Source organism: Phalacrocorax carbo, chromosome 2 (assembly GCF_963921805.1).
Source record: "Phalacrocorax carbo chromosome 2, bPhaCar2.1, whole genome shotgun sequence".
Lineage (NCBI taxonomy): Eukaryota > Metazoa > Chordata > Aves > Suliformes > Phalacrocoracidae > Phalacrocorax > Phalacrocorax carbo.
This window is the reverse complement of record NC_087514.1, coordinates 73048788-73073022: the sequence shown is the minus strand read 5'-3', so window position 1 is coordinate 73073022 and position 24235 is coordinate 73048788. Positions and strand designations below refer to the sequence as shown.

Here is a 24235-nt window from a genome sequence, read left to right as displayed (position 1 = left end):
CAGTGAAGCAGTGCCAATCTGAAGCTGCCGCTTGCCTGGAACAATACCTTTAAAAGATCTAATGTGCTCCCAGGGGATGTTAACTCAAACCTAATCGATTAAAATCAATTTAGATTTAACAGACACTTACACTGGATAAAGTATAGGTATCATGATAGGTGCAGTCAATTGCTAGTTACTGCTGAGGTGAGCTCTTCAAGTTCAGCCACTTGCACACTTATTCACAACCCTGCCGAAGAGTCTTGGCTCTTACAAAACTAGCAGCCTGTTTAAAGCAAATTGCCATGTCTTAACAAGAGTTTTAGCAGGTAGTGCTTGAATCGGGATAGACAGGTGATGTGCTCTGGCGTCACACTGCCTGGCACCAGACCACACAGTGCTGAAACTCCTCCAAACCTGCGGTTCTCTATATGAAGCACTCAGAGGGTCACCACTTACATGTCCTAATCCTTTCAGACACATGTGACCACAAAGATACTTTCTGCAACAAAGCAGACAGTGAACAGCTGAAATATTAAACGTCTCTTCTTCCATGAGTTTTTGTACTCTTCCTGAAAACCAGCTTATTTTCAGGCAGTCCACTAATGAGAGCCAGGATTATCCTGAGGTACCAGTTTTTGTCGCTTGAACATTTGAAGTCAAATCTGTTAAAGAGCTAGAATCCCTCCAGTCCCTGAAGGGCAAAAATGATAATTAAAAGACAATTAGCAGATTTTGTAGGGAAATCTGGCAAAAGTTATGTGTGTTTTAAGTTTAGCTCTATTTTAAAAAAGGGAATTACTTTTATAGAGCAATCTAGATTAAAAGGGAAACTGTCAAAACTGAGAGCTAAGAATTGACTTTGCTTGACATTTGTCACAAACTGAAGGCTTTAGATGATCTGTAATCATAAAAGTATGTGAATTTCCAAACCAGTCTATGCCAGTCTCAGAGAATTACCAACCCCGCAACCAAATGTGATTAGATTTTAGATTTAGAGTAAACACAGATGTGTTATGTTTTAGTAAGGCAAAAGCATATGTGTATTGACTTTTACTATGGGCGTCAGTAAGCTGGTGTCATGGTTTTTTTACCCTTCTCCCCTTATCCTAGTAGAGAACTTTAATGTTTTCCTTTAGCTAATAGAAAATGGACAGTCTCGCTATGATAATGCTTAATTTCAGGATTCATAATAAACATGAAAGAAACTTAGGAAAGATAATAAAGATGGTTCACTGCTTTTATCATGAGATAAAATAGGACAGGTTATTTTTTGAAAGTGAAAGAGCAATCTAAAATGCCGCATGTACTTTAGCATGACATTTTCTCTGCGAGGTAGTGCTCCTAAAAGGTGATCTCAGAACCCAGTTAGCACATTAAAAGGTTCAGATTAACAAAAGAAAACTTGGAATAACTTAACTGTCTAGACATGGCAGATTTGAAGAGGTGTCAGACTGTTTTTCACATTTTTGTAGAGTGTAATGCTTGTATTAGGTAATAACTTCAGTTCTTGCTTTAGCAAGGCATTAGTACTTACATAAATGTATTAATTTTGTATTAGAAAGGCTAATATTAATTTGGTAGTCTGGGAGGATTTGGAACACATTTTTAAAGTATTCCAAGAAAACAATGGAGACGTTGGCTATTTATTTAGACCTGCAGAAAGCCATAAAAGTTGTGATACCCCATGTTGTGACATGTACCTGGCCATCACAGCAGAATTCATATCCATGAACAGCACGCCCTGACTCATGGCAAAGCACACCTGCAACTTCAAGAGGCTCAATTAGGCAATCTGTAAGCCTCTCATGATCAAAAACGAGAGTCCCAGTCTCCTCGTATCTCCTTCATGCTTACCCACCTCCACAAGTCTCAGCTGCATGCTGCTGCCTGTGTCACACCTGCTTTGGTACTCACCAGACTTGCTGAGCCACTGACAGAGGTCATCAGTCAGAAGACTAACTTACCAAACCTTCCCCCTCTCCCAGGAAGCTGCGTTGTCGCCTGCTGCATTGGTGAACTGGACTGATTCACAGGGAGGTCTATCAGGTGTTCGAGGTAGCACGAGGAAGAAACAGGACCACGTGGCAAGGAAAACGACATTTCCACTACAAGCGAGCTATTTCATGAGCTTAGATACCCTTAACTGCAGGTTTCATTAGTTTACTGTAACAAACTAAATGAAAACTGGAGCGGTTCAAGATCTGATTCATTAGTAGACCCAGTGTCCCAGCCTGTGGGAAGACCTGGAGAGTAACAGCTTCAGCTGTCATACTGCTTGTCTGGCAGTCCCTAAGTACCTTAGAACTGATTCTACAAACTCCAGCAACCTCTGTGAGGTAATAGGAAATACTAAGGACTAGTCCTAATTCTACTTCTCCCTGAAGATATAGGCAACTCCTGCCACCTGGGATTCAGAACCATGAACATCTGCCTTTCTGAAAGCAGTATTAAAACCTTTCTTTCAAAAGTAGAACAGAAGTCACACTTATGGCACTGACACTTGCTTTTTATACCTTGCGTCCTTACAAGTGCTTGCTGTGTCCTCCCCTCAACATTAGTCCTGTTCCTGCCACTGCCTGAGGGGATTCAAACCCTCTTTTTCCCCATGCACACCCTAACCACCAGGCAAGAAGCCAGTCTGGTGTGGTGGGAGGGGAGCATGGAAATGTTTTCTCCTCTACAGCTGAGGGTGGAGGTTCTGTCTGTTCCAAAGAGAATGATTCTGTAGTCTGGTACTGAACACAGTTGTCAGAAAGGGCTCCTTACGTATTTTAGGTATTTATTTCTGTTACCTGTTTTGTCTAATGATAATTTTTATGCAAAATACACAGTTGTGCAAATGGGGATCAGAAATCTTTTCCTTCCAAAACTCTAGCCAAAATGCTATATCGTCATGCCACCTAATAACATGCATTTATGTTGTAATAAAAATGCATCACTGTTAATTCAAGAAACAAATTGGAAATGGCTAGAAGGAAACTAGTTTGTGAGTAATGTGTAATTAAACTGCAGAGTCCATCATTCTGGGAGGGGTGAATATCTGTAGTTACATGGTTTGTAATCATCCTGCCCCAGGGTGTAAGTGCTGGCTGACTCAGGAAAAAGAATTGTCCTTGCTGTGGGTAAAGAGCATTTTGGGGAATTAAAAGAAAAATCCTTCCGTAAAGCATTGCAGGCCATTGCTAGGATTTACCACATGAACTGAGACTCCTAGTATCGTATCTGTCCTTTTATAATTTATTAAACAGAGAAAAATAATTTGTTGTATATCATATGTCCTTAATTTTCATTAAACAGACAAAATGTCACACTTCCATGTGCTTCCGTGCACCACCTGCCTGATACGTGAATTACATGATATCTGCCATAATTTAAAAAGATACCTCTTTTTGCAAACATGCACAGGCCTAGAGGTGCAACCTTCTACACAGTTTTAAGCAAGCTAGGTTTTTTTACTTTTCTGCCCTTAAAGTGTTGGCGTGCTTGTAGCACTACTTACCCCATGTTCATAAGGATACAATGTGCTTATCACAGCAGCCTTATTTACTGCTTCCTTGGATTTATGGTTTTCTGAGTTAGTGAAAGAACAAGAAGGGCAGAAAAGGCTGAGACGCCTATGATAGTTTCTGCATAAATTAGACAAGGTTTACAGGTATGGGTAGTGTTACTTAAGTTGTACAGCTGGAAAAATCAAATAAGCTTTCAAGCATATAAGTGTATTTTCAAATCTGAAAATGAAATATCAACTTCCCAAGGTAAATACAGAAAAACTGCTTAGAGTTTGGTTAAGTACGTATCAGGTAGACTATAAAGAAAAGGTTAGTGGCATCCCAAGAGTATAGGGGATGTTAATCAAGGGAGGGAAGAGAGTGTTATGAAAATACTTATCATCTAGGAGAAAGGAGGAGGGAGTTAAAACCCTGGAGGAAACTGCTTGAAAGTGATCTGCCATAAAAACGGTGTTTCTATTGAATCAGTGGTATATTGGTGTGCAGTCCATCCAGCTTGCCTTAATTTTCCGGATAAACAGGTACATTTAATAAAAGATGGCCCCTCTGCCTAGAAACTTTGTTACATTTATGCCCTGAAACCATCAGGACTACAGCAAAATACTGCTGAAATGGAACACACAGAAATTAGGGCAGTAATTAACATGAGTTATATGACTGCTCGTGACCAAAAGAGCTTTTTGTTAATAAAGCCAGTATTTTCTATTTTATATAATATTGATTTCTAACTAGGGAGATGGAGAGTTGCCCAGAGAGCTGTGGAATCTCTGTCCTTGGAGGTGTTCAAGACCTGCTGAGACAAAGCCCTAAGCAGCTTGGTCCAAGGTCAGTTTTTACCTGCTTTGAGCAGGAGCTGGGTTAGTGACCTCCTGAGAGCGCTTCCAGCCTCAGTGATTCAGTGTTCCCGTGTCTCATTTCAGATGTCTGATTTATGTGATTAAGGTGGGTGCGCCCTCTCCTTAGCCAAGCAGTTGTATGCTCCATCCATAGGCAGGTCAGGGTACCTCAGATGGGTAATTTTCCCTATAGTGTATTAATGAAGCCCAAAATTCAATGACTACATTTAAACAGTATTAATTCTTCCTACACTGTAACAATGGTTACGTTTTAGTAGAACTGCTTTTCCCTGGGAGGAGAAGCACAATGTTCTTACAGCAAAATTAACTCTTAAAATCAAGAAGCTGGAATAGGAGAAGGCCATTTTTCCTTGACATGCACAGTGTGTTCAGGCTCCTCAAACCAAAGTAGTTAGCTGGAAAGTCCTTATTCCTTAAGTCGATTATCTTTGTTTACATAGTCTAGAACTAGCAATGCTAGCTTGAGTCTCACGTTAATAACCTTAAATCTTCTCAAGTCAGAAATTCCATTTTCTCCTTGACTTTTGTTAAACCTATTTGTTGCAGCCACATAATTGCCCATTTTATCCTCCTCCTTTCCAACTGTCCAAAAGGTATTTTTTAATTTGGTAACTATTTCGTTGTGGGAAGCTTCTTAAAATATCTTGTTAAACCCATCACAAAATATTAAATACTATGTTTCCCACTAACCTACGATCGTGAATGTAATACCAAAACTTCACTAATTTGAATGTAGTGGAAAAGTCAAGTCTTTTAATAGTTCTGTTCTGTTTCAAGTCCAGCAAAAATGTCAGTCAGGATACGAGTTTATATGCAAAACACTGAACTGTCTAGTGCTTATCAGATGTGCTGCAGTTCCTCAGCTTCAATATATAGTATCAGGGTGAAGTGTATTGCCACAGAACGTATATAGTTGAGTAAACCACTGACTTGTACAAATGTTTCTGCAGAAATATTTCAGAAATTTGCCTTGAAATTAGCATCACTATACAACTCTCTCCTCCCTTTTCCACCCAAGCAGCCTCAAAATAGTCAGATAACAGATACTTGTATTACCTCATTTTCATCTAAATTAGAATTTGCCGTATGTTTATTTTGGTTCAGTCATCAGTTTGTTTGTCATTATCCAGTTAAATGTAGGTAGCCATAGGATAATGCACCTACAATTTTGCTGAGTATGGGAGGTCTGGCGTGCTGTTCAAAGGAGGAATGGTTGGTGTTGAGTTTGCTAGGTGAAGGAAAGTGGTTGTAGTATTCAAGGCATGTACAGCCATATTTTTTTAGTCCCATAATGTGAGAGAAACAATAGAGATGATATTTGTAGTCTGAAGATTTTTAAAAACTAAGGTATAGTTTCTTTCCTTGTCATCTTTTAAAGACCTTTGGAGCACCTGATGCCATTACTGCCCTCGGATACATTATGCCTTTGATAACTTTCTGAAGGTTTGTAGAAAGGATATTTTTATTCTCCAGTGCTTAGAAGAGGAATGTTTCATACGTCACTATACCTAACATTTGCCTTTCTAACATTGTGTTTGAGTACAACAGTCTTAAGTACCTGTAGTCAGATAGAAGAACCTTCTTCTGAGTAAATTTAGACTGTAGTGCTAAGCCTTTGCAATACGACTGCCAGTATTTACTAATGCATCATGGCAGCAGTAGGTGTGGTTAGCAGTAAGGTAATAGAAACAGAATTTTTATCTACCTAAAGTGACAATTAAGACAGACAGAAGGAAGTGCTAAAATGTGCAAAAAATAGTGAAAATGCAAGAGTAAAGTTTTGTATTCTGCATTGGTTTACCAGTTAGTCCATAACATCTGAGTGTAAAATCTGACTGTTCTAACTCAGGTCTTTTTTTCCAAAGAAAAAGAGATAGAATAGGGGCTCTGGAAGACAGATCTACCCTGTCTTTACTCAAAACTAATTAATTGCCTTTCCTTGAAGAGATGGGTTTTTTTTGTTTGTTTGTGACTCAAATGTTGTTTCCTGTCAAAATGGATAATGTTTTACAGAACAAACTAGAATCAGGAAACTCAGTATTTTTTGCAGAATAGAATTGCTTTCCTGTCAGGCATAGGAGCTGATATCTTTTTGCTTTCTTTGTCCCTGGTTCAGTCACATGCAGATGAATGGACTTGGATCCTTCTCCTACCTTGGCTGAAGCCCGTTATTCGACAGGGATTTTGATAGGCTCCCTGAGCAGCATCACAATGTTAACGGCATATGAGCATATTGTAATCCTCCACTCTTTTTTCCTGAAATACTTTGACCTTAACTTTACTATATCAGATGATGTATTTTAAACTTTAAGAAGCAGTTTAACCAAAGTCCTTGACTGAACTGAATTTTTCTGGTAAAGGAATGTACTCGCAGTTTTTATAAAAATTCAATTGTGATTTACTCTAGTCTTTTTTGCTAGTATGCTTCCATCCATTTTCAGTCTTAAGGCCCATCAATTTAGAAGACTTTTTTTCTCTTGGGGAATCAAAATATTCCGTTAGCTGGGCTCAGTTATACCCTTGGTGAAAGTATGAACTAACATGTGCTTTTTCATTCCTTACATACTGAAATTTTTAGTTCCAGAGCTGCTTCAGCATGCCATTCAGCTCAGGAATTTGTCCGAGTTACAATTTTCTTAATAAAGAAAACTGTCAAACGTTATAAACAAGGAATAGTCCCAATCCACCAAATGAAATCTAAAAGTGAGAGATCCTTTGCAATTATTTAAGCCGAAGGGAGCTTTGTGGCAAATGCAAATTAAACCAAGCTTTTCTGGGATAGTGTGAAGCTATTCACAGTTGCGTCCCAATTACATTTTATTTGAGGCTTTTCCCCATAGAAAATAGTAATTTTTTCTCCTTGAAATATCTGTAAGTTATAAACTTTGTCTATCATAACACTTGAATGTTTTTAAATGGAAAAACATGTTTGGCATCTGAAATCTCTTGAGAAGAAATCAAAGCTTTTTATTGACGCTTGTTATGCTCTTTCTGTGTTTGAAAGTTTAATAATTTTGAAGAGAACAAGGTAAACTTGAGTTTTTCTGAATTTTTTTGTTAAGTGAGTAGTACCGGTAAGAAGGGAGTTCTTGTGTCATGAAATTGCAAGGTCTTTTTCCCCTAGGTTTTCAAGAAATGTTTGAGAGGAGGGGAATGTAATTAAGATCTTATTCTCCCTTTGGCTGCATTTTTAATTTGGAATTCAGGCCCTCACACATCGTAATAGAGCTTTGCTTTAGGGTGTTTTATACCTCTATCAAAGTGACTAAAGTAATTAGTATTTTATACATTTTGGTAAGTATTTTGTCACTGGAAGCACCAGTGCAGGTGAATGATAATGGTTTGAAGCTCAGGCAGTGACAGGACCCTAAATGAGAATGTCGCCTTTTAATCAAGTGCACTTGGAGTCTATGGTATTGAAATGCCCTACAGAGAACATAGAAAAGCCATCCATCACATTGTGACAGTCCAATCTTTTAGTGCATGAGTAAAATTTTATTCAGCCTTTCCAAGGCAGTTGGAATGTAAGATGTTTTAACAAAACAGCAGTGTAGAAGTTTGGAAGCATAGCATACAGGTTGCTTTCTGGACAGCATATGTGTCTTTATGTATTACCTTTATTGATTTAGAGTGCAATTGAAACATTTTCCATGCCTTGTTTCAAACACCTCCCCCTCCCTCTTATACACTCAACAGGCGCGATTATTTCTAAATTTCAGGCACGTGTTTGTTTGGAGTTAATTTGCATAGTTGATTAACTCTTGATGCTCAGCGGAAATACTCAGCAAGTTAAAGGGAAAGAACTGCTACTTTAGGAAGGGCAGATTTTTAAGTCTTGCACAGAAAAGGAGTCTTACGCATGACTCAGGAGTCCCTTGGGGAGCACTTAGAAGAAGCTGGAGTACATTTAGTGACATGTACTTGGAATTATTAACTATTATTATAATAATTCAACAATCTAATTTCAAGCTTTGTGTTGTTGTTTTTAACAACCCTCCCTTAGCTTTCTTTATAAGTGCAAGCAGCAGCAGCTTCTGAGGGCAATGTAGTAATTTAAACAAAAAATATTTTTGTTGTTGCACATTTGGGAGATTGACTTTTGAAGTTAATGGAAGTAGAAACCCGTACCAGGAACCTTGTCTTTTAAGACGATTGGCAATGATGAAACCCATTGACTTAAATGGATTTACTCCCAGTTTACACTGTATTCATGACTGTCTTGCACCCTACTAGCTGCTTGAAATCAAGGACATTGATCTGCACTGCACTTAATACCTGTTTTCAGCTGGCTACTACTCAGTTTTTTTGTTTAGTAAATTTTGTTTTTCAGTACCCTGTGGAACAAAATTTGCTGTCAATATGCAAGAGCAGGTTTTCTTTCCTTCCTGGCATTTGCACATTTTCAAGCTGAAATATTTTTTGTCCTGCCCCAAAACAATATAGGACCTTCTGTGAAGGGAGAACATTCTGCTACCATGTACCAGAGTGCTGAGAGAGAAAAGGCTGGGGAAATTGCATTGGGCTTCATTTTAGTGAGTGGAGAAGACGAGAGAAAAAGTTTTTCCTGCTGAATCCAAGAACTAGTAAAATGCAACCAGATGGCTAAGACATGTTTATATGTGTTACTGAATAAGTCTTTCTGGCAAACTTTTCTGTCACAGACATGAAGAGAGTTAATCATGTTCAAGAGAGTGCTATTTCTTCAGTCTTATATTGTTACGGAATCTTCAGTGAGTTTGCTTTCAGAAATACACCATGCTAATAACATTGGTGATGTGAAATTTTTTGCTATAATTTTAACGTGAGCTTAAGCATGTCTAATTCTGACACCTTTCTCTGTGAATTGTTCCCAGAAATGTAAAGAGCTGCATTTTTGTCTGCCAGAGTGTACGTGCTCAAGTATTAATGGCTCCTGTCATGTCATCATGCAAAGTTAAACGAGTTAAATATTCAGAATGTGCAAGAGCCTGTGCCAGGTTTGTTATACAGTGAGAGCTAATATATTAATCAAACAGCTTAATATATGTTCCAGTATGAGCAGTATTAGCTGAGACGCTGTTAAATAGCTGACATTCAAAGTCTACTCCCAATTTTAAAAAGTCTGCTCGTATCATCGCTGCTGTCATCTAGTGACATTTGTGCTCTGTTTCCACAGGGTATTCTCACTCACTGTAATTGGCTGCTAGTGAAAATACAGGTATTATCCATCTATTTTATAAATTACCAATTTCTTCCCTGGCTGCATGCCACAGCTTTGTCAGGATGTCACAGAACTTACACACAGCTAAAAGCTGAGTAAGTTGCTACAGGTTGGATATTGCTTTAGAAGTAACCTACTGCTGGAATAAATAGACATAGACCATTACTGAGGCTGACTTCAAACAACTGTGTCAATGAAATTAAGAATGTCATTGTAGTATTATTGTGATTATGAAAATCAGCTGCCAAACATAAGTAAAAATAATTTAAACTATTTATTGAATTTCACATACAAAGGTTGGAGCAAGTGGGTTCCTCAGCAAGCCAAACTGGGTGCTTGGGGCAAAGTTACCACAAGCTGTGAGGGCTTGAATTAGAACCAGACCCCACTTATTCCTTGTTTTTCAGTAGTGACATACAGCTCCCTAGTCATCACTGTAAGACAAAGCCAAAGTATCAGAAATACTGAATGCAGAAGCAAAACCAGACCAAAAAACTACATATGTAATCACTTTCATCTACAATTGCTGTACGCAATATAGTGTTAAAACTAAAGAATTAATCATTTACAGAAAACAAAAGAGACAGAGAAAATAAATGTTTACAGTATTGTTTTTGCTTCCTTAAACTAGAAACTCCCTTTCCAGTTCTTAGGGAATTTATGCATTTAAGTTTTGCTTTACCAAAACACTGTTTAGTTTACCTTCTGCTTTTAAATTCTGTTTTACCATGTAAAACTAACATCTAACAAAAAGGTCACTGATGATCATAGTGTACTTTCAGTGATGTGCAAATCCATTTTTTTCTAAGCCATGACATGCATGATCTGCAGTGATGGGATGCCAGAAATGCACAAATTTACATCTTTGACTTTTATCTTCCATATTTTTAATGTTTATTATACTTCATAAAATCCTGCTAGTTAGTCTAAAATAATGAAAAAATATTAGAGAATATAATCCAAAAGTAAATAAGGTAAGAAATGACACTTTAACATATATCAGTTATTCTGTTATGGATTTCTAATCCTTGCTGGGGGGAGGGGGGGGCAGGGGGAAGGAATGATGATTCAGACAAGCACTTTCATAATAAGCTAATTCCACATGGTATTTAGTCCCATCACAGACACCCATCCCAAACTCCACAAAGCTGATTCTACCTAGAAATAGCCAAAACAAAGAATTTAGCTTCCACGGTCTAGAAGTTTTGCTTGTCCTCTCCCTAAATAAAACCAGACAGACAGAGCAATCTTTGGAAATCATGTGAAAAGCAATACATCTGTGGTAGGGAATTTGGAACAGAATATATTGAAAAAATTAATAGATCTACCAAAACCTAGGATTGAAAAGTGGTATGCGATTAGGCAGCCTCCCAATGTGTGTTTTCTCCTAGGACAGACAGCATATACAGTAGGGTCCAAACTAGGCTCATTCCTGGGGTTTGGCTTTATTAAAAAGAAACCAGTGTTAAGGTAGCAAAGCTTAGCTCAGGTCTCTTCCCCTGACTTGGCTGCTCTTACCCACAAATCTCTTAGGACTCCCAAGTGTTTGCTGCAGGTCTTTGCTCTCTCTCAAATTGTAGCCAGCTCCTAACCAAATGAAGTCCTCAGCCAGCTTCCTCACACAGTGATTATCACCCAGTCCTGGTACGTAACAGGGAGGACAGTGTCCCACCCAGCTGGGCTGCACTGAATACTTGATAGATGGTCCCCTCATTATTGCTCCCGTCTATCCCAGGAGGGGTTGAGGTTGCCAACCTGTCACACTGTGGCTGTAGTTAAAATTCAGCTAAAGCACATAAACGCAACTTTATAGAGGGAATAAAATTGCACAAGTGGTCCAATAAGAAGCCTTTGACCTGCTGTCTACAGCTTTTAAAACATGCCATTCCAGTCGAGTTTGGTCTATGCCTGGCTACGGAGGATACTGGGAGGAGGAGGAGGACACAGGGAGGTAACATGAGAAGTGGTGGAAGCATGGACTTCTGTGGAGGTTAAGAGCCAGAGGACTTGTTGATGGGAAAGGACGAACATAGTTCATCTTTTGGTGATGATGGCTTAGCTGCAGTCTTTACTGTAGTGTTTTTATCGTTATTTGGGGTAAAACTAGTGTAAGCATGTCCAGCTGTACTGAAATCACACCTTCATTTGCCAGTGCAGATGCACCCTGTAAACGTAAAGCCACTTCAAAGTCTTTGTTGTTACAATCTTCAAACAGCCTGTGGAGGAATACAGACTGCTTAGTGACTATTCTAGCACAAATTCCCTGTAGCCCTAGTTACAGAAACCACTATTTAAAAGACACAATTTAGTCACAAAGAGCACATTAAAAGCTGCTTCACTGTCTCTCTCCTTGAAGTATATATAGAGCTTCCCATACAGGATGTTTACAAGATCAGTTAAAAAGAAGCTTTAAAGAAGCTATTGGGAGTTTCAGCCCATGGTTACACTTTCTTTCTAGCCCTACTGCAAAGCATTTGGGATTATCCTAGGACGCTGGGGGTGAGGGAGTTAGCTACGAGACTGGCTGGGTAGAGAAAATGTGCTGGGGACTGGTTGTGAATTTGGCAGGAAGGGGAAGTTACCCACACGTGACTTTGGGTTACAGCACACATTGAGGAGTACATGTTCCCTGGTGACAGGCGCTTCCTCACTGTGCTCATGAGACCGCCACTGCTTCATAGGACTACAAAGGGGATTTGAATTCATTCCTGTTTGTTTGCCCCATCACGTGATGGTGAAGAATGAACTATCTTCCAAACTAAACAATCAAGTGAACAAGCACATTTGGGAGAGATTTGTTCAACTAATGTTAAAAGTTAAAGCTCACCTTTACTGTACAGTAATTGTGCACTGAGGAATCTTCTTTCAAGCTGTAAATAATGTGTTGTGTTATCACTGTACTATTCACTTTCAGGAAACATGGGGTTTGCAGTACAAAGGTAGAGCCATATTGGTGTCTCCCCCATGCCTTTAAAAAAAAACAAACCCGAAACATTAAATGATGTTTCTTATGCTTTAAATCCCAACATTTTAAAACACAGGCTGGACAGATCAGTAGATTATTAAGACCCTTTCAGTTTGTGGCTGAAAAAGCGCTGAGGATATCAGCAGAGACTTCTGCAGGCTGCTCAGAAAGAGCATTTCAAAGCTCTGTACTTGCCGGAGTTCATTTCTCTGTGCAGGAGCACATTATTCTGGAAGCAGCGCTTCTACTCAACTCTTTAATGTATTTCCAGAAAGAAAAGCACATTAGCTGAGTATCTGTCTTCCATAGTGCTACTGCTAAAAATCAGAATTTTCATACAAGCAATGCTGAGTGAGGGAACTGGCTTGCCTCTGCAGTATGTCTTTATCTCAGTTCCCAGCATCTAACTGGGATCATAGTGCTCAGTCCTGTTTGCTTCCCAGTCTGTATCAGGGCTCTGAAATCACGGTATCAATTGCATACCACTGTGGTATGCAAGCTGCTTTACAGTCCTGCGCACCAGCCTGCACATTTGCCTTGGAGAGGAAACCACTGCTCCCAAACTGTCCATGACAGATCCAGGAGCTCCTGCTGGCATTATGCCTCAGTGGGACTGGAGGATGGCTCGAGTGTCCCCATGGCCCAGAAAAGCAGCAGCTGCTGCTCCGGATCCGGCTGCGTCTGCCACTGTGCAAGGGATGCTAGCACAAACAAAAGTAACATCTGGCCTGTAACGTGAGTTATCCCGACTCTTAGCAGCACTAATACCTGAAATCCCTTAGGGGTTGGTCCGGAAAAGAAACGACGTGTAGAATTTACATTCAGGAATTGTCCTGCCAGGAACAGTTCCTTACTTTCCTTCCCAATGTGCCAGCAAGATTAGCACTGAATCCACACAGAAAAACCCACTGAAGACAGCGAGCGTCATATGTAAATGTGCCCAGCTGCAGAAGTTAAGGACTATATGTATAAGGAAGCTTCTTCCCCTTTACTGATAAACCATTTTTATTTGCTCCACCTCAAAATACTAGATACTATTTTGAGATGTTGTTGGAGTGCTAGTGAAAACCTGTTTCATAAACAACAGAATACTTAGGAGGAGATCACTGAAGGGACAAAAGTGACCAAGTAGTTAATAAGAAGCTATAGGATTGGATTTAAAGCTGACCGAATGGTACCAAACAAGAGGTGAGAGTGCTTTGAAGAATAACTGTGAGTGATGATTTGTCCACTTACAGAATTTACACTGATAATAAGCAGTATCAGAGATAATTTATTGATCAAAAATTAGCTTGTATCTCAAGCCTTGTCTTTCTCAAGATTGACTTTAATGTTTGCTCCTGAAATCTGAAGTGCTGGAAGCGTGCATGTGGAAGAATATAGTTTGAAACCTAACAACTCATTGTATAAAGCCACTTTACTCAGGATTGCTGAAGATATTATTTTTGCTGCTCACTGCCACATAATGCACATATTTCTGCACATCCATCTGCATTTCTTCTGTTTCCGTGACACTCATTGCCTTTTAATGTTGTCCTTAGCAAGGGAAGAATCAAGTTTAAGCTACGGACTTCAGTGCTGCTTCCACTGATGTTATTATGGCAGTATTCTCTGTACTATGAGCTGACGGAGGACTGACTGTGGTTCTGAAAATAGATCATGTCTATACATATATTTTAATAAGACACTAGAAACGTAACTATTTTACTTGAATGCTTCTTTATACCATACTTTGAATATTTAAGACCTCTCTTTGCTGTTAAAAACAGGCACTGTTAATAACTGATATATTTCCGCAAAGTAGAGTTCAACTTGCCTACTTCCTAATCCTGTAATTACTTATGCATGTAGTTAAGAATACAAACACTTTCCTTGTAATCACATGGAGAAGGATATGCTGAATCATGGCCTTTGCTATATCGTCTCGGTTTCTAGTGGTACTCCCATAATTCACAAATAATAATGATCCTTTTTTCTCCTACTTAAAAGAGTATTGTATCGACACAGAAGGCTTTGCAGTGCAGGTTTTCATAGGAAAACATTTTTTTGTTCTATGTATTATCTGTCTGAAGGTGAAGTAAAGAAACATTTTAACCACCCGTTCAGTAAATATTGATTTAACTTTTAGCCAAGCTTTTTATTCCTCAAGAGAAAAGAATCAAGATATGAAATCCTATCGATTGAACCGCCAAACTGAATGGCAAAATTCTCATTTGCTTTGGTATGGATCAGGATTTCTCAAGGAACATTTATGTATGTAGTGTGGGCTAGTTCTGGTAGTGTGGAGACTTGCAGCGTGCTCACAAAATAAAAAACCAACATAGACTCAGCCATGCAGACCTATCAGAAATTGTTTAGACTGCCACACAACTTTTTTAGCTTTCTGATCACACACACCCCTTCTCCAACTGCTCTTCCTGCTAAATAAATAAACCATAAAGAAAAGCCTAGAAAACACCAACTAGTGCCATGTAGTTTTTGTGAGGCTTGTATATAAAAATAATGCATGTAGTGAAATCTTTTTTACCCCCTCAATCCACACTCAGGCATGACTGAAGCCAAATATGGAGAATAAACTGATTAATCAATTATTCTTTAGAATCTTGACAAAAAACTTCTTATAAATTTTATATGTTCCTGTTAATGCTCTAGTACCGAACATTCTGAAACAAATCCAATGTACATTTCTACTGTTCCTGGTTTCACATGCTGTCTTGCATTTTATAGAGATGGCTTTCATTAATACTGAAATAAACCCGATGCTGTTTTTACTCAGTAGGCTTTGGCCACTCTACTCCTCCCCTTTATGTGTCAGTTGTAAATGGCTTGACAAATATTCTGTTTCATGCTTCCCCACTGCTGGCATGCAACATGTTTAAAGATTCAAAAGAGAGAGAAAGGCTAAAAAGGCAACAGGTAGGTAATACAGCAGACGGCTGTCTCCAGTTAAACTTGCTCAGAGTAACAAGCAGTAAAATTGTATTTTTTCTTCAGAGTGCAAGTGGAGAGGCCATGAATGAAAACAAGTTTCTGAACACAGACTCTAGCACAGGATCAGTGGAAACAACTGTCAAGCCGTTACCATTTAAAGATCCAAACTTCATCGTAAGTATATCGTTTTAACACTTTGAAATGCTAAACTCTTCAAATAAAACATTAACTAAGATTCTATTTAACCATATTGCTATTGTAAATATTAAGAAAGTCAGCTTAACAGCCAAATAAAATGTCGGCAATTTTTAAGAAATTCGCCTCAAGTCTGTGCCCTGCCATGGTCCAAAGTGCACATTGTATTATAGCATGAAAATGGCATTGCTCCAGAGGCAGAACTATTACATTAAATTCTGGAACAGAGTCAGAAAACCTGCCAGATTAAGGTAAGTGCAGAAGTTTTATGGTGTGGTATCTCACAAACTACCACAGCTAGAGAGGAATAATTTATACCACTGTGAATGTAGGAATCCCATCTTCCAGTTCCTAGCCAAGGCAGGCTGCAAAACAATGGAACTAGAAATCAGCCAGAGAGTCATTAGCAACTGGCATTTTGCTCCTCTCCTGGTCCCTGAAACTCTAACAGACCTGTGCTGTCTGTTCTTCCAGTAATTGCTAGATTTAGAAGCAAATGCTCCGTGAGGTTTAAACTGGGGGAGAAGGTGAAGGTAGGCTACAGCTAGTAATGCTGTCAGTGCTGGGTTTGTTTTTACTCTCTTTTTATCTTGGTGTGCCAGCGCCAGCTCATTGGCACACTCTACAAATGCTTTCTAGACAAGCAAACTTCTCAGACGGCTGGTCCTAAGCCAGTACTTAGAAAGAAGGATTTTATCCCAGATTTCATTCTGTATGAATAAGGTACAATATCCCAAGCATAAAACCTGACTAGTCAGGCATCGCACAGCTCACAAAGTACAGGTTTGGCAGAGGGTGTAGAATTAATCTCTGACTTGCAAGTTGCTCTCTGTCTGCTTTGCAGACAAATTCTGTCATGAGAGGGGCATTCGAACAATTGTATGCTTTGCTCACTCTAATCCTCCAGCGAACACCAGCATCTTTGAGAACTGGGGCTTGTTGGAAAAGCTCCATTTGCGCCCAGAGGCATTCCGTGTAGCTTCCATATAGTATTTAAATAGCCATGAGGCCTTGTGCTGATCCTTCAGTTCTTAGAGGGACATCACCATTTTCAGAGAGGCAATACTAATGTCTGCATGCTTGAAATAAAAATAGATATACAGGGCCTTTGGCAACTGCTGCAGAAATAATAGGCAGTTGTAATAAAAACATGAAATTGTCCTCCCCGATACAGTAACTAATTTGAGAAGTAGTATATTGAGTTTTAACTTTTAGCTTTTTGTCAGTATGAACTGGTGGTAACAATCTGGATGACTTTTTGCATCCGTCCAGACTGATTTACCTTAAAAGGAAGAAAATAAGTCAATGTCTATCTCTTATAAACATGCCCAAATTTGAACCATTAGCTCACTGCAGAGGACAGACTTAAAAGCAGAGAAGAAGGAAGAAGCTACCTTTTTCTAATCTTCCTGAATGGAATTCGCATCCCTTAGCAATGGGGAAGGGGAAGACAACTTTCTGACAATTGTGCAAAGCAATGAATAACTCCACCTGTCCTAGCTCCAGCTTTCCCTGAACTTCACTAGTGTAGAGGCAGCTTGGTTCATTTGTGCTTGGCAGTCATGCCTTTTGTAGGTAAGTGAGGTGATACTCAGGCCCATTCCAAGGAGGCAGAAGTTCATATAAACCCAATAGCTGCTTCTGAGAAACCAGATTACCAAAATAAGAAAAACCATTATGCAATGATCTAGGGAAAAATTCATGTAATGAATTTGAATTAGGAATGTGGTAGTACATCTCTTTTCATCTCATATTCCAGCAGTCTCTATTTTATGACGCTGTCTAGATTACTAGGGTGTTACTCTCAGAGCAAACATTTGCATGCACTTTCTATATTGGATATCCAGTGCCAAAACAAGATATATCATCAGCTCATGAGCATTTTTTCTGCATGTATCTTAATGTCTACAGAAAAAAGCTTTCTCACTGAATTCTTCCTCCTATCATTCTCAGCAATTGAACAGGCTAATTTATAAACCAATCACGGCAGAAGTGTGTTTGCAGAACTTTGCTGTGTTTTGATGAGACTGATGTGGCAGGTAGTAATTATTAACAGAAGTAACAACAACTCCCCAATTGTAATAGCATTTTCTTTTCTGAAGTAAAGCTGTGAATCTGTGTCCTTTGATCGTTTAGAAGTAGTACAGTATGTTGTGCGGCTTCTGTCTCTGGAGGGACATAAATGAATTACTCTGTAGCAGTCACATTTGATAAGCGAAACTACCATTATAGTACCTGTGGCAAGTCTTCCATTAGTGTACCTTTCAAAATGCAAAATTGTCTTGGCAGCCAACATCCTATTTATTACTCTTTTTCTATTCTTCTGTCTTCTATCCTTTGAAAGAAAAATAAAATTTCCAGAAAGTTTCTCATAGTATTCATTATATTTTGCAAGATCAGTTGTGTTTTCTACAGTCATGGGTGAGTTGCAAGAGCTAGAGCTGCACCTGTAATATGCCATGAAAAGGAGAGAGAAAATTTAGCTGTGTAATCACAATTTTCAACACAACTTCACAGTAATAAGTTCTGATACGATGGGAAGTACATACAGAATCCTGTAATCTCAGGCTAAACCTAACCACATTGATTTTCTGTTTCCATGTAAAAAGCAGATTTTCATTTCCTCAGTTAATCCTAAACATAGTAGCTTTGACACAGTCCAAAAAGCTTTGTTTTTCTTGCAGCTAAGATTAGAGTGTACAGTATATTAGCCTGCTGATGAAACAAGTGAGGATAAAAAATGGTTCATGACAAGATGAGAGGTATCAGAAAGACTACGAAATAGAAGTGTCACATTCTGAAATAGTATTCTTTATTTATTTTTTTTCTCTAAACACCATATTTTTAATTCTAGCACTCCGGCATTGGTGGAGCAGCAGCTGGCAAGAAGAACAGAACTTGGAAGAACCTAAAACAAATTCTTGCTTCTGAAAGGGCGTTGCCATGGCAACTAAATGATCCTAGCTGTAAGCTGCTTAGACTCTTTGCATGTATTTATAAATAATAAAATCCACACAAATATCTTTCTTTAAAACAAACCTGAATTATTTCATCAGTGCATGCAGTACCCTGCTTGAACAGGGTCCAGTAGTACATTTAAGATTAGTCCGATCATACTCGCCAGCCCCAAGTGGAGAGTAGGGGGAAGCAAATAATTTGGAGTATTGTAAGAAAGTTCAGGTACATTTGGGGATAGAGTTTAGTAAAGGAAATTTACATCTCTGAACCAGGTCAGAAACTCCTTATTCCCATCAGGTTATTGTCACCTCTTCACTGCTGAGGAGCCTCCTCTTCTGCATACCGTCCAAATCTCTTCTGACAGGTGGCTGCTGCTTGATTAGCTATATTTGAACTATTTTCAAATAGATTCTGCTAAGCCACATACTTGCAGTAGCTTAGACCTCAGCCCAAGCTTCCTATCCAGCTCCTTATCCTAGAGTCTTGGGAGATTCAAATCCTACAGCTCCTGTTTAGTTCAGCACAGCTGAAACTACGCTATTAGCAGTCCTGAATACAGCTAGATGGTGTTCATCTACAGAAGCAGACTTACAGCAGTGGTCTGAATCTAGGTATACTTCAGGTCTGCTCGTAAAGTAAGATACTATTGAACGTAGCTGGAGACAGAATGTGAGCCTCAGATTTTACTTAAGCAAGTGGAGGCATCTCAGAATTGAGCATACACATATACTTTTTGTCAGACTTGGTGTTTTGCCCAAAGATAGCTTGCCATTTTTTAAAGTGTTTTAGATGCAACTGTTACAGAAAAATGCAGACTACTGCATAGTTCCTGGCTATTGTAACTGATAATCTGCTGATGTTGCTATTTCTATTACGATCTGTTTGCAACAGTAAATTTACAGGCTGTTTTTAAAAAGGTGGGAAAAGAAATTCAGGTGCATATTTAAAACCAGCTGTCTGTGGCATTAGTGTCTTTTGAATTTTGAGATGCTGAATTAGAAAGTTGATATGCATGGAGCATTTGAATTGATCATAGCATCTGAATGGGATGCAAGGGAGATCAGGAAGGAGGAAAGAAATGAGTCAGGTACATTATATTTTTGTAAACATCCAAAATAGGGGATTTAAGTATTTAAACATAGCATATGTATGTTAGAAATGTTTATGAATGAGAGTTGCTATCTAAAGGGCACCAAAGAACAGCAATTTCCATCATTTTATTTAAACATTCAGACAATTTTCTAGGTCATTGTCTGGGCTTAAAGTGGTACATGCTTAAAGATTTAATTGATTTAAAGTATTGCTTTGCTTTTCTGGATTATAGAATTTCAGAGCTGCAGTCTTGAGCAATGTTTTGTGGTCTCAACATACACCACGCATATGATAATGACTATTCTTTGCAAATAACGGACTGTAAAGGAATTCATTAAGACTTGGAAGAAATCAACACATTTCAAATAGCTCTCTGGCATTTTTCCTTTTGGGGAGGGCAGTCCTGCTTACTGAACTCTTTTAGAGTTTAGAGAGGTGAGCAAAATCAGGCTGTTGTTTACAGTGCTAACAGGCTAAATATTTTCAGAGTTAATTCTGCTTCATATTTCTTTGCCTTAGTGCTGCTAGTTAACAGAGACCTCAGAAAGTAAAGGCAGCATTTTAAAGAAGTATTGCTACCTATTTACATTTGGGGTTTGCGTTTTAAAATACATATAGCACACTGAATTTATTCTTTTGTTTTTCTCTAGATTTTAGTATTGATGCTCCTCCTTCCTTTAAGCCTGCCAAGAAATATTCAGACATTTCAGGACTTCCGGTAAGTATTTTGTTTTTCTCTTCAAAATTGGCATCTCACTTTCCACAATGAAATAAAGCTGGTGCATGCTTTTATAAAAGATCTACTTGCTGAGGGTCCTATTCAGCCTTGCACTTAATAGCTGTCCAGTGATTTAGGGCCAAATCCCAAATCTTGTCACTACATCATGAAATCCTTAGGTTGTTAATAGATGTCAAGACATTAAATACCTTGTCCCGCCGGGTGGCTCCTATCACACCACTCTCCCCACTGTAGAGTCTGCATTGGTCCCCATCATTTCTGATTCTTTAGATTGTTACAGTGAAAGCTGGTGGCCCACAGTCTCCACGACTCCTAACTTTGCCAAGCTTTAACCACACAGACTGAAACTTTCCATGCTGAGTGTTTGCCTGAGGCTCATTATTTATTTCATTATATCTTTCAGAGAAATTTTCAAAAAGATGGCTCGGCAATTTCCAAGAATGAGATTAGGCAAAATTGTATTGATTGGCCAAACAAATCAATAATAAAAATTTTGTTATCATTGCTCTCAAACTTTCCCTCAAGCAAATCAGCCTGAGACAGACACTTGGCATGAACTCGTGAGAATTTCAAATACCCCCATGCTTCAGAGCTGGAACTTGGAGTTTGGCAGATGTATAGCCTGTGTGTCACAGATGGGCTCTTTTACATGGTTTTGTTAAAGGAAAGAGAAAAAGAAAAGGAAAAAAAAACCCACATTTGACATAGATACAGTTTGCACATGCTCCAAAAGTCTCGGTAGTTACAATTTGGCACCTGAATTCCCCAAAGATTCTGTTGGCACAAAACAGGAGTAAAGTAATTGAATTCTGTTCAACAAAAATTTTATATCTGCTGCTGACACTGTTCCTATGTGACATGAATAATTTTACTTAAAACAAAACAGGTGTTAGTAACAGCATATCTTTTAACTTTTCACCTTCAGCCCCCAGTGATTTATTTTGCAGAAGCCTATGCGTTTATTACAATTGAAATGAATGGGAATGTTTTAGTCTGGGCTATAAAAAGGGTTAAGTAATGGTTACACTAAATAAATACAATAATGAAAACTTTGTAACGTCATATAGCCTTAGAATGTCTGGGACCCTTTCCCCAGTTCAATCTGTTTCTCATCCATAGGGCACTAGCCCACCTCACAGGGTTGATATCACCTCATAGAGATGCCTGTAAATATACACATTTGTTATATTGGTGCAGGTTAACACAGCACCTTGCATTCCGTACACTGAATTAGGTGAAAGTCCCTGTTGAGAAAAAGAAAATGGGTAAGCACTTAATTAAGGACTGCCTTACAGTGGATCACAGTGCAAAGGATCAAAGGATAGCTAAGCATCAGCTGTAATCTGGCGCATCCTAACATTTGAGTTCTTGATTTGGCAGCATATGTTGTCTTTGACTTCTTTATTTTTTAAGTAACACATTTAAATAAAGCACCTAGGAGGAGGCATGTTTCCAGCCTGTGCCTTTGAGCGTGATTTGGGAATGGAGTGGGTTGCTTGGATCGAGGCTGGTAACCCTTGGTGTTCAAGAGGGAGTGGGAAAGCAACATCTCCCTCACAGATGAGCTGGCAGACAGCAAATAGAAGAGACTGCTCACAAACCCAGAGAAAACATTTCATAGAATCATAGAATAGAATCATAGAATCATTAAGATTGGAAAAGACCTCTAGGATCATCAAGTCCAACCGTCAACCCAACACTACCATGTCTCCTAAACTGTGCCCTGAAGGGCCACGTCTACACGTCTTCTAAATACCTCCAGGGATGGTGACTGCACCACCTCCCTGGGCAACCTGTTCCAATGCCTGACCACACTTTCAGTGAAGACTTTTTTCCTAATATCCAATCTAAACCTCCCCTGACACAGCTTGAGGCCATTTCCTCTTGTTCTATCGCTAGTAATTCATCCCAGCCAGGCAGACTTACAGTCTTGTACTCGCAAGAGTATTGTCTTGATACAATAGCAACATGTTTTCAGACAAGGAGCAGGGGTCAGCTGAATAAGGAATTTTGCATAAGTACCGCTACTCTATATAAAGATACAGCAGATGGAGGAAGGGGGGATAGGTGGACATGTGAAATAATAATGAGCAGATTTCACCAAGATAGCAAAAAATCCATACTGGGTCACTGGAAACTCATCTGTTTCCTATCCTCTCCCCTTAGAGCTGCTTTGCAAGTATTAGTAGCATTCACACCAGGAGTTTTTAGTGTTGCAGCAACATCTCTGACCTGTGAGGGGTTACATGGGGCAGACGGCAGGAGGGCATGCGTCCCTTTCACTGCCCCATCTCCAAGGAACCAAATAACGTTTTCCAGTATTGGCCTTTGATGCGTCTTGAAACTAGTCAGTCATTGCACCTATAACAAGATGATGATACAGGTTATAGATGTGAGTGAAGACCATGTCCCCACCAGCTAAGGGTCAGTTTAGTCATAGGAAATAAGAGACTTTTTTTCAGTTCCTCAGTTTTTGTTTACCAGCTCCTCCTTTCCATCAGTGATTTCGGTACCTCAACTATTGTAGCTCAGTATAAATACTCTCTTTTCTATATGAATCCATTCAGTGCTGCTTTTGTTTCCTTTTTTTTTTGTCTTTCTACTTTTTTTTTCTTAATTTTCCATTGTCTAATTGCATTGTGAATCAAGTTTCCTATTTTACCTGGCTTTTCCAGACTATGATAAAAATACCATTTTATTAAGATAACTGAGACAGTGTGTCCTTTAAATTTCTAATCCAGAAATGTTTCATAAGAAGCACTAAATTTATTTTCAAGATCATTTCCTAGTAGGAAGATATGTGGGGTAATAGAATATTTTAGAAATCCAGTATAAGAAAAATGTCCCTGTATTTTCTGTGTAAAATCTGAAAACATTTGTGTAATAATATGTTTTCTATGGGAACGCTGGATTCCCCATGGAAAAAAAAAAAAAGAAAGTAAAATAAATTCCTTAGTATTACATATTTACAGAAGAATTAAAGGGTCTACAGGTACCAAAAAAGAAAAGTGTATTAAAACAATCTCATCGATTATATTAAATGCCACAATTAAATTCTACCAATCCTCTTCTCTTTCTGTGTGTAACACAAATGGAATTAAATTTACCAATGGTCTAAGCAGAGCAGCCAAGTGATATTTCTAAGCCAGCCTAAAATTCAAAAGCTATTACCTGCTGTATTGGCACTGCAAAATAAAACTTTATTTCCAAACTTGCAAGGTGAGTATTTAGGTATTTTAACATGCAAAACAGAGTGATTTATTGTGAAGCAGATAAAAAAAACCCCAAAACCTTCAAATGTTTAATTCTCTTCCTTTTCTGAAAATGGATCCTCCTTGTTACTATAGAAACAGATCGAGATAACTAATTTATTGTAGTTGGAGAGCATGTATCTGTGGCCTTTGACTTAGTTTCTAAATATGACAGAGTTTTTTCTTTGCAAAATCACCTTACTTCACTTTTCTAATCTGTTTTAATTATTGCTGAAGCAGCAAAGTGTGTTGTCAGACCGAAGTCATGGCATAAATGGCTAGTTACCATAAATTAGGCTGTGCAAACAGTACAGCCCAATACGATGAATCAGAATGGTGAAGAACTGCCATAATATTTTTAACCTAGACCGGTGCGCAACACAAATTGCAGATATTGCTTGGCTAGTTTATTACAGAATCATGGACATTTGAAAAAGAGTCTACTTGGTTAGCTTTTTCGTAGATATGTGAGGCCAGATTTAAAGTGTGAAATAAAAAGAAATATATACCTGCTGTAACCACGAAGTTTCCACCAGGGGTAATTTACTCCTAATGT

The 24235-nt window shown here is 38.7% G+C and overlaps 1 protein-coding gene across 2 annotated transcripts in view; it reads left to right on the top strand.

The window, feature by feature from the left end:
* Positions 1-24235, top strand: part of INO80C (INO80 complex subunit C) — a 31587-nt gene that overhangs the window by 5497 nt on the left and 1855 nt on the right. Inside the window, exons 1-4 of one of the 2 annotated variants that reach the window (XM_064443271.1) lie at positions 15336-15429; positions 15508-15618; positions 18494-18605; positions 20340-20407. In XM_064443271.1, coding sequence (XP_064299341.1) covers positions 15385-15429; positions 15508-15618; positions 18494-18605; positions 20340-20407 — 336 coding nt within the window. In that variant the 5' untranslated portion in view covers positions 15336-15384. Of the gene's footprint in view, positions 1-15335; positions 15430-15507; positions 15619-18493; positions 18606-20339; positions 20408-24235 lie in introns of those variants that run through there. The other variant, XM_064443270.1, reaches the window with a different exon arrangement.